The following is a 12,451-nucleotide window of genomic DNA, read 5'->3' on the forward strand; positions in this document are numbered from 1 at the left end:
TAAAACCCTTGAATGAACCCTAACTAGGATTAAAAGATGTGTGGTGACTAACTCATCCACAAAATCAACCTCCAACTGAGGTTATGGGTAAATAGCCTTAATAAAGGGAAGAAGTGCCCCTAGCCCCTTATTACATAACATTGGCCACTGCCTTAGGAAATATAAATATTACCCCCCTGCAGTGACAATGTCACAATGTACAAGGTAAATATCAATCACCAAACGGATATAAGTTTAAAGCTTTGTGAAAAGCCTCAAACTTTGGACGAGGTAATGCTTTGGTGAAGAGATCTGCCACATTTTGTTGTGTAGGGAAGAAGACCAAGCTGATGTCCCGTGCATGTAGCCGCTCCTTGACATAATGATAATGAGTTTCAATGTGCTTCGTACGAGCATGAAACACAGGATTCCATGCCACTGCAATAGCACTCTGAGTGTCAGGTGAGAAATAGAGTAGGCTTCTCCAATGATGCTCAAGTATAAATGGATGCTCAAGTATGTGTGGGTGTGTGGATTTGTATGTGTGAGAGCATACTTTTATACTATGGTTTACACCCACTGTTGGGCGCTGATGACATCAGTGGGGATGTCTGTTGGAATTATATCTATAATTCAGCAGTGACCAATGTAATATAATAAGTTAGTTAGGGGCACTTTTCCCTCTTTTAGAGGTTTTTCCCCCTAACTGCAGTTAGTTCACTAACTATGGTTAGTGACTACTAAGGTTTTGTCACTATGACAAAACCTTATCTACACTACTTTGTGTTGTACTCTTAACACACTCTATTGAGCAACTACAGCTTCCTAGCTTACGACTCTCTCACACTCTCTTGCTCTCACTCTCTCTATCTATCTCCATTCCTTCATATGGTATCAGAGCAGGTCTAAGAGTCTAGCGCTCCTTGCTCCTCCAAGCTTCAACCACAACCTCGACTTTCAGCCTCAGCAAATCTGCCCGTACAGTCCGTACGACTGTACGGATTTCTATCGCCCGCCGTACAGATCTGAGTTTTCGTACCTGCAGCCGTACCACGCCGTACGCCGTACAGATCTGACTATCATTACGCCGTACAGCTTCGAGCTTTTGTACCTGCAGCCGTACCTCGCCGTACACCGTACAGCTCCGAGCTTCCGTACCTAGTCGTACCTGCAGCCGTACTGCGCCGTACCTGCAGACGTACATCGCCGTACCAGTTTGTACTGCTCCGTACCAGATTGTACTGCGCCGTACCAGTCGTACTTCGCCGTACAACGCAGTACCAGTTTGTACTGCGCCATACATCGCAATCTGTGCTGTACCGTACAGCTTGATCCTTGGCAGGTGATCTTTGACAGGCTAAGTTTGCAGACAGCCATTGTTTGGCTAAGGATTCTGCAAGAAAATTTGGGGCATTTTACAGATTGAAGCCATTGCAATCATTGGGCAAATTTGAAGCTATCACAAGAGCAAAATTGCAGATTCTTCTGAAATTTGGGGCTTTTGTATTAAAATTGCAGATTTGGGGCTTTTGACATTTTTACCCCTTTCTGGCTGTAATTTCTAGCTACAAATTGGGGCTTTTGTGTTTGGAGAGCATTTTTTGGAGTATTCAGTATATACTGCCTTTATTGGAGTGTTTGGAACACTTTTGGCAGATTTTGGAGAGTGTTCTATGCTTGGACAGATTTCTGACAGCTCAAGTGCAGAAATCTAAGTTGCTTATACAGCCCGTGCTTGGGTGTGGTTTTTGGGAGTTGTGCATTTTATTCCCAGTAAGGGAATTCAGCTTTGTATCTGCTTCAATTCTTTTTTTCAGATATGGCCCATCAAAATCAGAATGATTTTCAGTTCGGTGGTCTTTCTCAGGAAGACAAATTGGATGGTACCAACTACTCCCTCTGGAGTTTCATGGTACGTAATATTCTGATTTCTCGCAATCTATGGGATTATGTCAATGGGGATGAAATCCGACCAGCAGATATTGCACCTGCTACCCCTCCTCACCAAGGAGGTGGAAGAGGTCGTGCACAAGGTGCAGCTGCAGGACAAGTTGTTGGTGCAGCTACAGTTAATACTCCTGAACAAAAGAGATGGGATTCACGAGATGCCTTAGCTTTGTCTTGCATCTCTCTTTCAGTGAAAAGATCAATCATTCCGCATATCCGGTCGTGTAAGACCTCCAGGGCAGCGTGGGATATTTTGGAAAGCATGTATGCAGCACGGAATGATGCCAGGGTATCTTTTTTAAAAAGAGAGTTGACAAATACACATATGGAGGAGGGTGACTCCATGTCAGCCCACCTCACAAAGCTACAGGATCTCAGAGAGCAGTTGTTAAATATAGATGAAATTATTCCTGATTCAGAGATGATTACAACCACTCTGAATTCTCTTCCTGAGTCTTATCTCAGCTTTCATACTTCGCTGAATTTATCATTGAGGGGGGGTGCAAATCCTCTTTCTTTTCATGAGCTGATAGGACTTCTGCTTCAGGAAGAGCAGACCAGGAAAAATTTGGCTTCACGTGCAGGTGAACAAGCCATGCTCTCAAAATTCAAATCAAAAACAAAGGGACAGGCAAAAACAGCAGCAAATCAGCCTTCCAGTGGGTCAGGACAGCCTTCACAAAAGGCTAAAAGTGATGCAAGCAAGCCCAAAAAGAAGGGTTTCTGTCACTACTGCAAAAAGCCAGGCCATCACATAGCAGAATGCAGGAAAAGGATTGCAAAGGAAAAGAAAAACAGCTCAGGAATGGCTGTTTCAGATTCAGCCCCTTGTGCATCTGACAGTGGGGATGCTGCAGCCAACTTTGTTGGTCAAGATTATGCCTTTTTATCTTGCATTTCTGATTCTAGGTTGGCTGTTCCAGATGCTCGGGATAGTACAGCTTCATGCAGTGATGATACATATGCATTTTTGACTTGCAGTTTTGACTCTCCTTCAGATGCATCTGCTTTCAGTGTTGATGAAACACTGAACACATGGTATTTTGACAGCGGTGCATCCAAGCACATCACTTCGAGGAAGTGTCTCTTTACTTCCTTGCATTCACCCCCTGTTGGTAAGAAAGTCACTTGTGCCAACAACTCCTCATATTCAGTACGTGGCACAGGAGAAATTGAGCTCACTGCAATTGATGGCTCAATTTTCAGACTTTCTGATGTTTTATATGTGCCTGGCATAACCAAAAATCTCCTTTCAGTGTCCACTCTTAACAGAGATGGATTTCAGGTCATCTTTGAGGATGACAAATGTGCTGTCCGGGACAGGGAAGCTAACTATGCCTTAATGTTATCTGGTACTCTGCTGCGTGGGCTTTTTCAGCTTGATATTTTTCAGAAAAGAGCAGCTCATGCTTTGGCAATTTCTTCCCCTACAGTTGCCATGCAAAATGCAGAATTATGGCATGCCAGATATGGCCACATGAATTACAACAGCTTGATGACACTTCAAAAATTTTCAATGGTTGATGCATTGCCCCCTCTTGAGATACCTCCTCCACATGCCTGTGAAGGGTGCATTTTAGGTAAAATGCATAGATTTCCCTTCAAGAAGGATGGTTCAGTTAAAGCTGTTCGCAAATTGCAGCTTATACACAGTGATGTCTGTGGTCCCATGAGGACTCCTTCATTGGGTGGTCATCTCTACTTTGTCACATTTATTGATGACTACTCCAATTTTACTTGGGTTTATGGGCTGAAAAAGAAATCTGAAGTGTTCACAGTGTTTAAACACTTTTCAGCCATGGTTGAAAATGAAACCGGGCTCAAGATACAGATATTACGCACAGATAGAGGTGGGGAATACCTATCTGCAGAATTTGATGCTTTCCTCAAACAAAAGGGTATTGTGCATCAGCTCACAGTCAAGCTGACCCCTCAGCAAAATGGCAAAGCTGAGAGGAAAAATAGAACCCTCATGGAGATGGACAGATGTATGCTGAAAAGCAAACACATGCCTCATAAATTCTGGTTAGAGGGTTTGATGTGTGCCAATTACATTTTGAACAGGGCTCCCACTAAGGCTTTAAAAACAAAAACTCCTTTTGAGGTCTGGAATGACAGGAAGCCTTCAGTGGATCACTTCCGAGTCTTTGGATGCCTTGCCTATGCACATGTGCCAGTTGAATTTAGGCACAAATTGTCAGATAAAGCCATCAAATGCATATTTGTTGGATACAGTGCAGAAAGCAAGGGGTATCGTCTCTACAATCCTGCTACACGCAAAATCATTGTAAGTAGAGATGTAATATTTTCTGAAAATTCAGCTTACACTCAGGCTGATTTTCAAATGCCTTCACCTTCAGAAGATGTATTTCAAGGGTTGCTACCCATTGCTTTGGGTTCCCCTGCTGATTTTTCTGATCCAAATCAGAATTTACAGCAACCTTCACATGCTTCAGTTCCGCCACGGGATGTCATGCCTCCTCCACAGGAAGTGGAACAAGTGGTACAGCAAGAAATTGCAGACATACATGCAGCAAAAACAGTCCCAAACTGGCTGTTACAGACTCTCCGGGAGAGTAAACTTGATGCTCCGTTACCTGGCAGGACTCGCAGTGCAGCAAGGCACATGGAAGGTGCTAATTCAGTGGAATCAGCATATGCAGGTACTCTACTTGATGAAGAGGAGCCTGCCACATTTGAAGAGGCACAAGGTAATGTGCATTGGATGAATGCCATGCACGATGAGTTGCAGTCCATTGCCAAAAATCAGACTTGGGATGTTGTAGACTTGCCACCGGGTAAACATGCTATTGGCACACGATGGGTATTTAAAGTCAAACGGAAGCCAGATGGCTCCATTGACAGATATAAAGCCAGGCTGGTTGCTAAAGGCTATGCTCAGAAAAAGGGCATAGATTATGAGGAGACTTTTGCTCCTACATCCCGAATGACCACCATCCGATCAATAATTGCAATGGCTGCACATTTTGAGTGGAATGTTCATCAGTTGGACATCAAAACAGCCTTCTTAAATGGGGACTTGCTGGAAGAGGTGTATGTCAAACCACCTCCGGGTTTTGAAATTACAGCAAATGCACTTCAAGTCTGCAAGCTTAATAAAGCTTTATATGGGCTGAAACAGGCCCCTCGTGCATGGTATGCCAAGATACATGCCTTTTTGACCAGCAAGGGGCTGCACAATAGTCCTACTGAGAGCACCCTCTACATCAAGATGGATGGGGGGGAAATATTAGTCATCCTTCTTTATGTTGATGACTTACTGCTCACAGGGTCCAATGACGACAAAATTGCAGATTTCAAAACTGATTTGCAGACCCACTTTGATATGTCAGATTTGGGGCTGCTTCATTTTTATTTGGGGATCCAGTTCTCTCATGAGAGACGTGGCACTGTTATGTCTCAGTCCAAGTATGTTCAGAAACTTTTGGACAGATTTAACATGCAAGAGTGTAAGCCCATATCTACTCCTATGGAACCGGGGCTGAAACTCACAATGCATGATGCAGGAGAATCAGTTGATGCCACACTTTACAGTCAAGCTGTTGGATGCCTCATATATCTCTGCAATACTAGGCCTGATATTCAGTTTGCAGTATCTCAGGTGAGCAGGTATATGCACAGCCCTAAAACTATGCATTGGCAGGCAGTTAAGCGCATCTTCCGTTATTTGCAAGGCACCAAGTCTTTTGGCTTACTATTTCCCAGGGGGGGTGACTTGCAGATGCATGCCTACAGTGATTCAGATTGGGCTGGTGATTATGACACTAGGCAGTCCACTAGTGGCAATTGTTTCTTTTTGGGAAAATCTTGCATTTCATGGCTAAGCAAGAAACAATCTACAGTGGCTACCTCATCATGTGAAGCTGAGTACAGGGCAGCTTTCACAGCAACAGTGGAATGTGTCTGGCTGAGACGTTTATTTGCTGATCTTTATCTGTCTTTGGAGGGTCCTTCTCCAATTCTCACTGATAGTCAGAGTGCCATTGCAGTGGCAAAGAATCCAGTGTTTCATGCTCGCACGAAGCACATTGAGGTTCACTATCATTACGTCAGAGAGAAGTTACATGCAGGAGAGATCAGTATGATCTTTGTGTCCACACATGACAACGTTGCAGATATCTTCACCAAAGCACTACCACGTGAGAAGTTCGAGGCATTTCGCAGTGCCCTGAACTTATATCCATTTGGTGATTGATCAGCCTTGTACATGACATTGGCACTGCAGGGGGGTGTTGGAATTATATCTATAATTCAGCAGTGACCAATGTAATATAATAAGTTAGTTAGGGGCACTTTTCCCTCTTTTAGAGGTTTTTCCCCCTAACTGCAGTTAGTTCACTAACTATGGTTAGTGACTACTAAGGTTTTGTCACTATGACAAAACCTTATCTACACTACTTTGTGTTGTACTCTTAACACACTCTATTGAGCAACTACAGCTTCCTAGCTTACGACTCTCTCACACTCTCTTGCTCTCACTCTCTCTATCTATCTCCATTCCTTCAATGTCATAGTAGCTAGTCCCTGCTATGCATGATGGAGTTTATGGTTCTCAATCTTATGAGTGACTCTCGTGAGATTGAAACTGCACTATGTTGTGTTTTTAGAGGATGAGTTTGGGAATGTTCCTGGATTCATCTAGGGATAGGCTCCTCCAATGATGCATGAAGATCACACAGCAAGCGCCTCAGCCAAATACACTTGACTGTGGTTGCGAAGATTGCCCTATATCCAACCTCACATGGAGAGGTAGCTAGTGTAGACTCTTGCTTGCTTAACCAGGAAATGCACGAGTGCCTAAGAAAGAAACAGTTACTACTATTGGACTGCCGAGTATCAAAATCACCAGCCCAATCATGAAAGTGAAGGTTCCCCTCCTTGGGAAAGAGCAAACTGTCACGAGGACGTGAAAAGAGGACGTGAAAAGTGATGTAAAGTATCTTCGTAACTAAACATACACTTAACTCGGGGTTAACCATGGTTAAGTGTTGTAATGGTTTGGCTTTGAGGGACTGGCTAGAGGAAGTGCACACTTCCTAGAAGTTCCTAAGGGCAAAGTCTAGGTGCACCACTAGGTCCTAGGGGCAAGGCAAAGGCTTTAAAAGAGGGGTCTAAAAGTTGGGCCCAAGGACAACCAACGTTGTCTGTGGTATGGAAGTTAGGACTTTAATGAAGGGGCAAATGGCAAGGAGGAGGTGCCATTTGTCAAGCATGTGTATGCATGCCCTCCCCCCACCTTCCATCTCTCTCCCCTCACTCTCCCAGAGATGTTGGACGTTTTCAGTTGTTCTTGTGCAGTTTTTGAGCTGTTTCAAGCCTGTTTTCAGCCGTTTTAACACTGTTTTGACTGTTCCAAGGCTAGTACGCACTTCTAGGAAGTGCCATTTGTCAAGCATGTGTATGCATGCCCTTCCCCCACCTTCCATCTCTCTCCCCTCACTCTCCCAGAGATGTTGGACGTTTTCAGTTGTTCTTGTGCAGTTTTTGAGCTGTTTGAGCTGTTTCAAGCCTGTTTTCAGCCGTTTTAACACTGTTTTGACTGTTCCAAGGCTAGTACGCACTCCTAGGAAGTGCCAAAACTCATTTTTGAACTTTTGGGAAATTTTCGTACGGACTATACGGATGTCCATACGGATGTACTGTTTCAGGAGCTTACCTATATACTTGGACTGCAACAGCCCAATACCTCTATCATTTTTATAAACTTGATGCCCAAATAGTAGTGAAGCAACTGCAAATCTGACATCTCAAACATCTGCCGTAATTCACCATTGAAATCTGCAATTTTTGCAGTATTAGTACCAATGAGCAGCATGTCATCAACGTAGAGAACAATGATGACCAAATCCCCCCTTCCTTTCTGACATAGTGGGTACTCTCATGCGGACTGTTCTGCATTCCCTGGCTAGTCAAAAAGGCATCTATCTTTGCATACCAAGCTCATGGAGCTTGCTGCAACCCATACAAGGCCTTTCTCAACTTGCATACTGTCTTCCTTTCCAGGTTCCACAAATCCAATGGGCTGAGAAACATAGACCTCCTCTTGAAGGTCCTTATTCAAGAATGCAGTTTTAATGCCCAACTGATGGATCTTCCATCAATGAAAATGTGGCCAATACAAACACACACCTAACAGTGGTCATACGAGAAGTGGGAGCAAAGGCTTCATCATAATGTATGCCTTTCTGTTGTGCATAACATTTTGTGACAAGGCGAGCTTTGTACCTGTCAATGGACCCATCTAATTTTCTTTTGAGCTTATACACCCACTTCGTGCCAATTGCCTTCTTGCCGGCAGGCAAGGCCACCAACTCTCAAGTGTGGGTTTTCTTCTTAATGGAGTCAATCTCCGCTTGCATTGCCCATATCCAATGCACATTGTCTCGTGCATCGTCAAAACTATCAGGATCATCTACCTCAAGTATGTTGCTGACCCAAGCAGACTCATAGAAATGGGAATCCTCAACGTCGCTAGTGCCACTCCTTGTACGGCTAGGAAGTGGTGCTGAAGGTTTTCTGTCCTTCTCTCTCTTCCTCTCCCTCTTCCCCCTTTCCATGCTTCTCTCTCCTTCTCCCTTTTCTTCTCTCTCCCTCCTCCAATCTGCCCCCTTGTCTCTTTCATTGCATTCAACTTCCATTGCTCCTATTTTACCTTTCTCCAAACTCCTTTGGGTCTAAAGAGTTTACTATAGGCGTTTTGAGGACATATTGTCTAAAAACTATAATTACATATGCATAACCCAGATCTGAAGTAAAACTCAAACTGCAAAGCTGTAAATTCATAATCACTAAAACGAGTGCCCTTTCCCTATACTAAATAATTGCCAAAAGCTTAAAACATTAGCTAAGAACTAAAGGAACTTATCAATTCAAATTTGAATTTTAAAGGAGTAGAAAGCCATGTGCTCCATAGCTTCTTATGCGAATCATTGACACTTTTGTCCTTGAATTTTGGTTTCCTCTACTTACAAGTAGAGCATGGTTCTTAATTCCACCAAAACGTCAAACTCCCAAAATACCACCACATCAGTACTTCGAACATTGATAGAAGCTAGGTGAATCGCAAGGTAATTCGAGCCAGATTTTGATTGATAAGTTGCAGCAATTGTGTGACAAGATTCGCTTTAGCAATTGTCTCGGGTAGCTTTAGAGGACGGAAGGGAAATTCTTCATCAAGTAGCAAATAATTTGAGCAGCAAGTAGTTCAATCAACCCTGTGCTATGAAGGTCTCGTACCTTCATAGGTTAATTGTGATGAGATTACCAACTATTAATGATGCCCTAAACAAGATTCCCGATCGGCCGCTACTGATATCTCTTGCAGAGTGTCTAAGTTGTGAACTTACTCGCAGGACTTCCAATTCAACTACAAGATTGCTGTTCATGGCATCCGAATCTATCAACATTCGGCTGCAAGGCCTGAATCCCTAGATGGATCTGGACGTCAATGTCACCACATGACCCCTTCTTGGGATACCGGTGCACTAAGTCCTTTGGCCTTAGGTCCATCTAGTCGATGACATTCATCCTCACCGATGACCTTGAAATTAAAAGCTTTTGACCATATACATAAAACGCAACACAAATAAATGTCGGTCCTACAAAGGATAATGCAGAATGATCCTTATAAGGTCATGCTATCTCCTCTTGAGCATATGTTTGATATTAATTAGACTATAGGGCCTTTTCATCAGGATTTGAAACTATGGAATCCTAAAAGAACTAATAAAGTTGTGCGCTATCTTTGTGTTACTTGGAAAAATATCTGCTTTTGACAATGTTGATCTCCTTGCAATGTTCAGGATGTTAGAAGCAAAAGGAAGGCCTATTTTGCCATCAGACTTGCAAGTTGCAATCAAGCGTTGTGATGCTCTTGAAAAGGAAGTTCGATCTCTGAAGCTTACAGTGTCTTTTATGAATCGGTACAACTTTTGCCTTCTTATATAAAGAGACATATTTTGGAACTGTTCATTGTTATGTATTCGCTTGATTTGTAATGCGCCATATGTTGCGTTTGATTATTAGGATGTTTTTGTGAAAACGTGGGTCTTGAGTGACGAGGACCTTTTTATCCTCACGTTCCTGGTATATTGTGATGTCTTGTTTTTGTACAAAATTGTTCTGAGTTTTGTACCTTATGTTTGTTTGGGCATCAGGAAGGATTCTGAGCAAACTAAACGAATAGAAGAGCTAGAAAAAGAGAATCAAGAGTTGCAACAAGAGAAAGAACGACTTTTGGAAGAGGTTGAGCGCCTTGCATCTGGTCATAACTATTGATGTCTTTAGCGACTGTGATTGATGGGAATCAATCTTCTATTGGTTCTTGGGGTTAAGACATTGTAGGAAAAAGCTGATGACAATCATAATTGGCTCTTCTTTGACCTCTTCTTACCTTTTAGCAATAATGTGTACCATAATCTTGCAATATTTCAGGGCGCACAGCTTTTCTTATTTTGGTATGCAGGGTCTTAGATTGGACCTATCATGTTTCTTTTAGTGCTCTAAGTGTCTGTTATTCAAATTATGATTTGTCTAAAAGACACCAGAAGTTCCAGACTGAAGGCTGATTGATTGCTGTTAGGGTCCCCCATCTATGTGAATCTTGGTTTTTAAGTTTCAAAGCTTTGAAACAGAAGTATGCAGGCACATCTGTACTGTATGCCTGCATCCACACCCTAGCAATTGATATGAGCCATTTTGTTTGTTGGTGTAAATTTTAATTTAACATGGCTCTTACTATACTGGTATGCAGGGTCTCATGTTTGTAACACTAGTTTGCAGATTGTTCAGATATATGATTTGCAGCAGTTTATAAGACAGCTGCACTCTTCTAAAGTGAAGGATGCAAGAGTTTGATTTCATCCATGTGTCCATCCATTGTGAATCTACGTTTTAGGTCTCAAACGTTGAAAGATGTATACATGTGCGTGTACAGGCACACGCGCCACATGGCCCCCCCACGCATGCGCATGAATATGAACCCCCCCATTACATGCACGCAGACCCTCCTCACCAGCCACTTCTGCACACATGCTAGTAACTTGTCCCTTTCTCATCATATTCTCATCCAACTTTGCCATCCTTATTGTTTAGGATGGTTCCTAGACCTTAAGCAGCCCCTCTGTAATATATCCCTCACTTTCCTTGCAAAGTCCTTTCCCAGCATCACCTCCTTGTCGATCTCCCATCCAAAGCCTTGAACCATCATTTCAAATAGCATCCTAGAAATGTGAATAGAAATTAGTCTTCTTGATCATTGACATCAAGATGAGGCTCCATCTGAACAGGCGCCATCTTGCAGATGCAATTTATTTATTATATTGCCCAAGCCCTCATAGACTGTACAAAATGCAATCCTCTGGGTCATCCACAATTATGAACAAGCAGACATGTGTTCTGAAGATGATTCATCTACCATTGTGCTTCTGCATTTTGTGCTTCTAGAAGAATGAGATCTAATTATCTTGTCCACTCATCAATAACAACAAGCTGCTTTAAATGATTCTTTAATTGGTAGTTCTGGTCTAACATGATTACTTGATTGCAAATTGTGCTGTGTGTTCCTCATGATAGCATTATGCATATATTATGCTAACCAAAACTGATTTGCCTTCCTAAGTATTGGCATACCATGAGCCATTTTTGTAGTACCTTTCGAGCAGCTATTAAGGCAGTTAATGATGAGGGGCTGAAACTGTTGTGAGTACCTGGCCTCAATAAGTGCTCATGCAGACAATTGAGCAGGTTCCCAATCTCTAACAAACTCGTCAAATCCTGGGCACTGACGTACTTGGAACTACAAAGAGGAACAAGGTGCATTTTTAGTTTATATGTGGTTCTTAGTCTGAACCTAGAAAGAAAGAAAGAAGGAAAGTTTATTAAAGTCTTCGAAAGACCGATGGGTCTCTATGAGACTGAAAAATCCTGATACAAACAAGCTGTGTGGCTGGAGCTACTGAACGAGCATCCACTCCAATGCATAATGCAAATGATAAGTGATGAGTGCTACATAGTCATGTGAGAATGATGATCGCCTACTCAACGCTAACATCCTCATCGTCAGAGCGTCGAGGGGGATGAGGTAGCGAGAGAATAAAGTCATAAATAGAGTGCTGGTAGCTGCCCGCGGATGTGGTCCTATGTCGTCTCTTGGTCGTAGCTCTGCGTCTAATAAGGGCTACAGTGATCCCTATTGGTGGAGCCCCAACTCTGAACAGAGAAGAAATTTCCTCGAGCGTAATCTATGTGTCCACCCTCTGTCTGAGTTGTCATGTCATTGGCTCTGCGTCACGATCACGGTGAATCCTGGTGGTGTGGGAGCCCGCATGGTCTGGCTGGAAGAACTCGATGATCGAGCTCTAAGAAGAGTCTATCAAGGAGGTCTACTCCTGTCTTCGTGATTGAAGTAGATGGTCGCGGTGTCTGTAGAATGAAGGTGAGGAAAACCATCCACTATCAAGCACAAAGGCTATCTCAATGGTGAACACCAGAAGGATAGGTGCAC

General features: G+C 42.9%; 1 protein-coding gene across 1 annotated transcript in view; it reads left to right on the forward strand.

The window, feature by feature from the left end:
* Positions 1-10,633, forward strand: part of LOC147893966 (protein CYCLOPS-like) — a 76,186-nt gene extending 65,553 nt beyond the window's left edge. The window contains exons 10-11 of the mRNA XM_087385464.1: positions 9,750-9,869; positions 10,104-10,633. Of these exons, the coding sequence (XP_087241590.1) occupies positions 9,750-9,869; positions 10,104-10,224 (241 nt within the window). The 3' untranslated portion in view covers positions 10,225-10,633. The remainder of the gene's footprint in view (positions 1-9,749; positions 9,870-10,103) is intronic.
* Positions 10,634-12,451: the final 1,818 nt, after the last annotated feature.

The sequence above is a fragment of the Dipteris shenzhenensis genome, chromosome 15 (assembly GCF_047967505.1).
Source record: "Dipteris shenzhenensis isolate YYH24624 ecotype China chromosome 15, Dip_SZ_1.0, whole genome shotgun sequence".
Taxonomy (NCBI): domain Eukaryota; kingdom Viridiplantae; phylum Streptophyta; class Polypodiopsida; order Gleicheniales; family Dipteridaceae; genus Dipteris; species Dipteris shenzhenensis.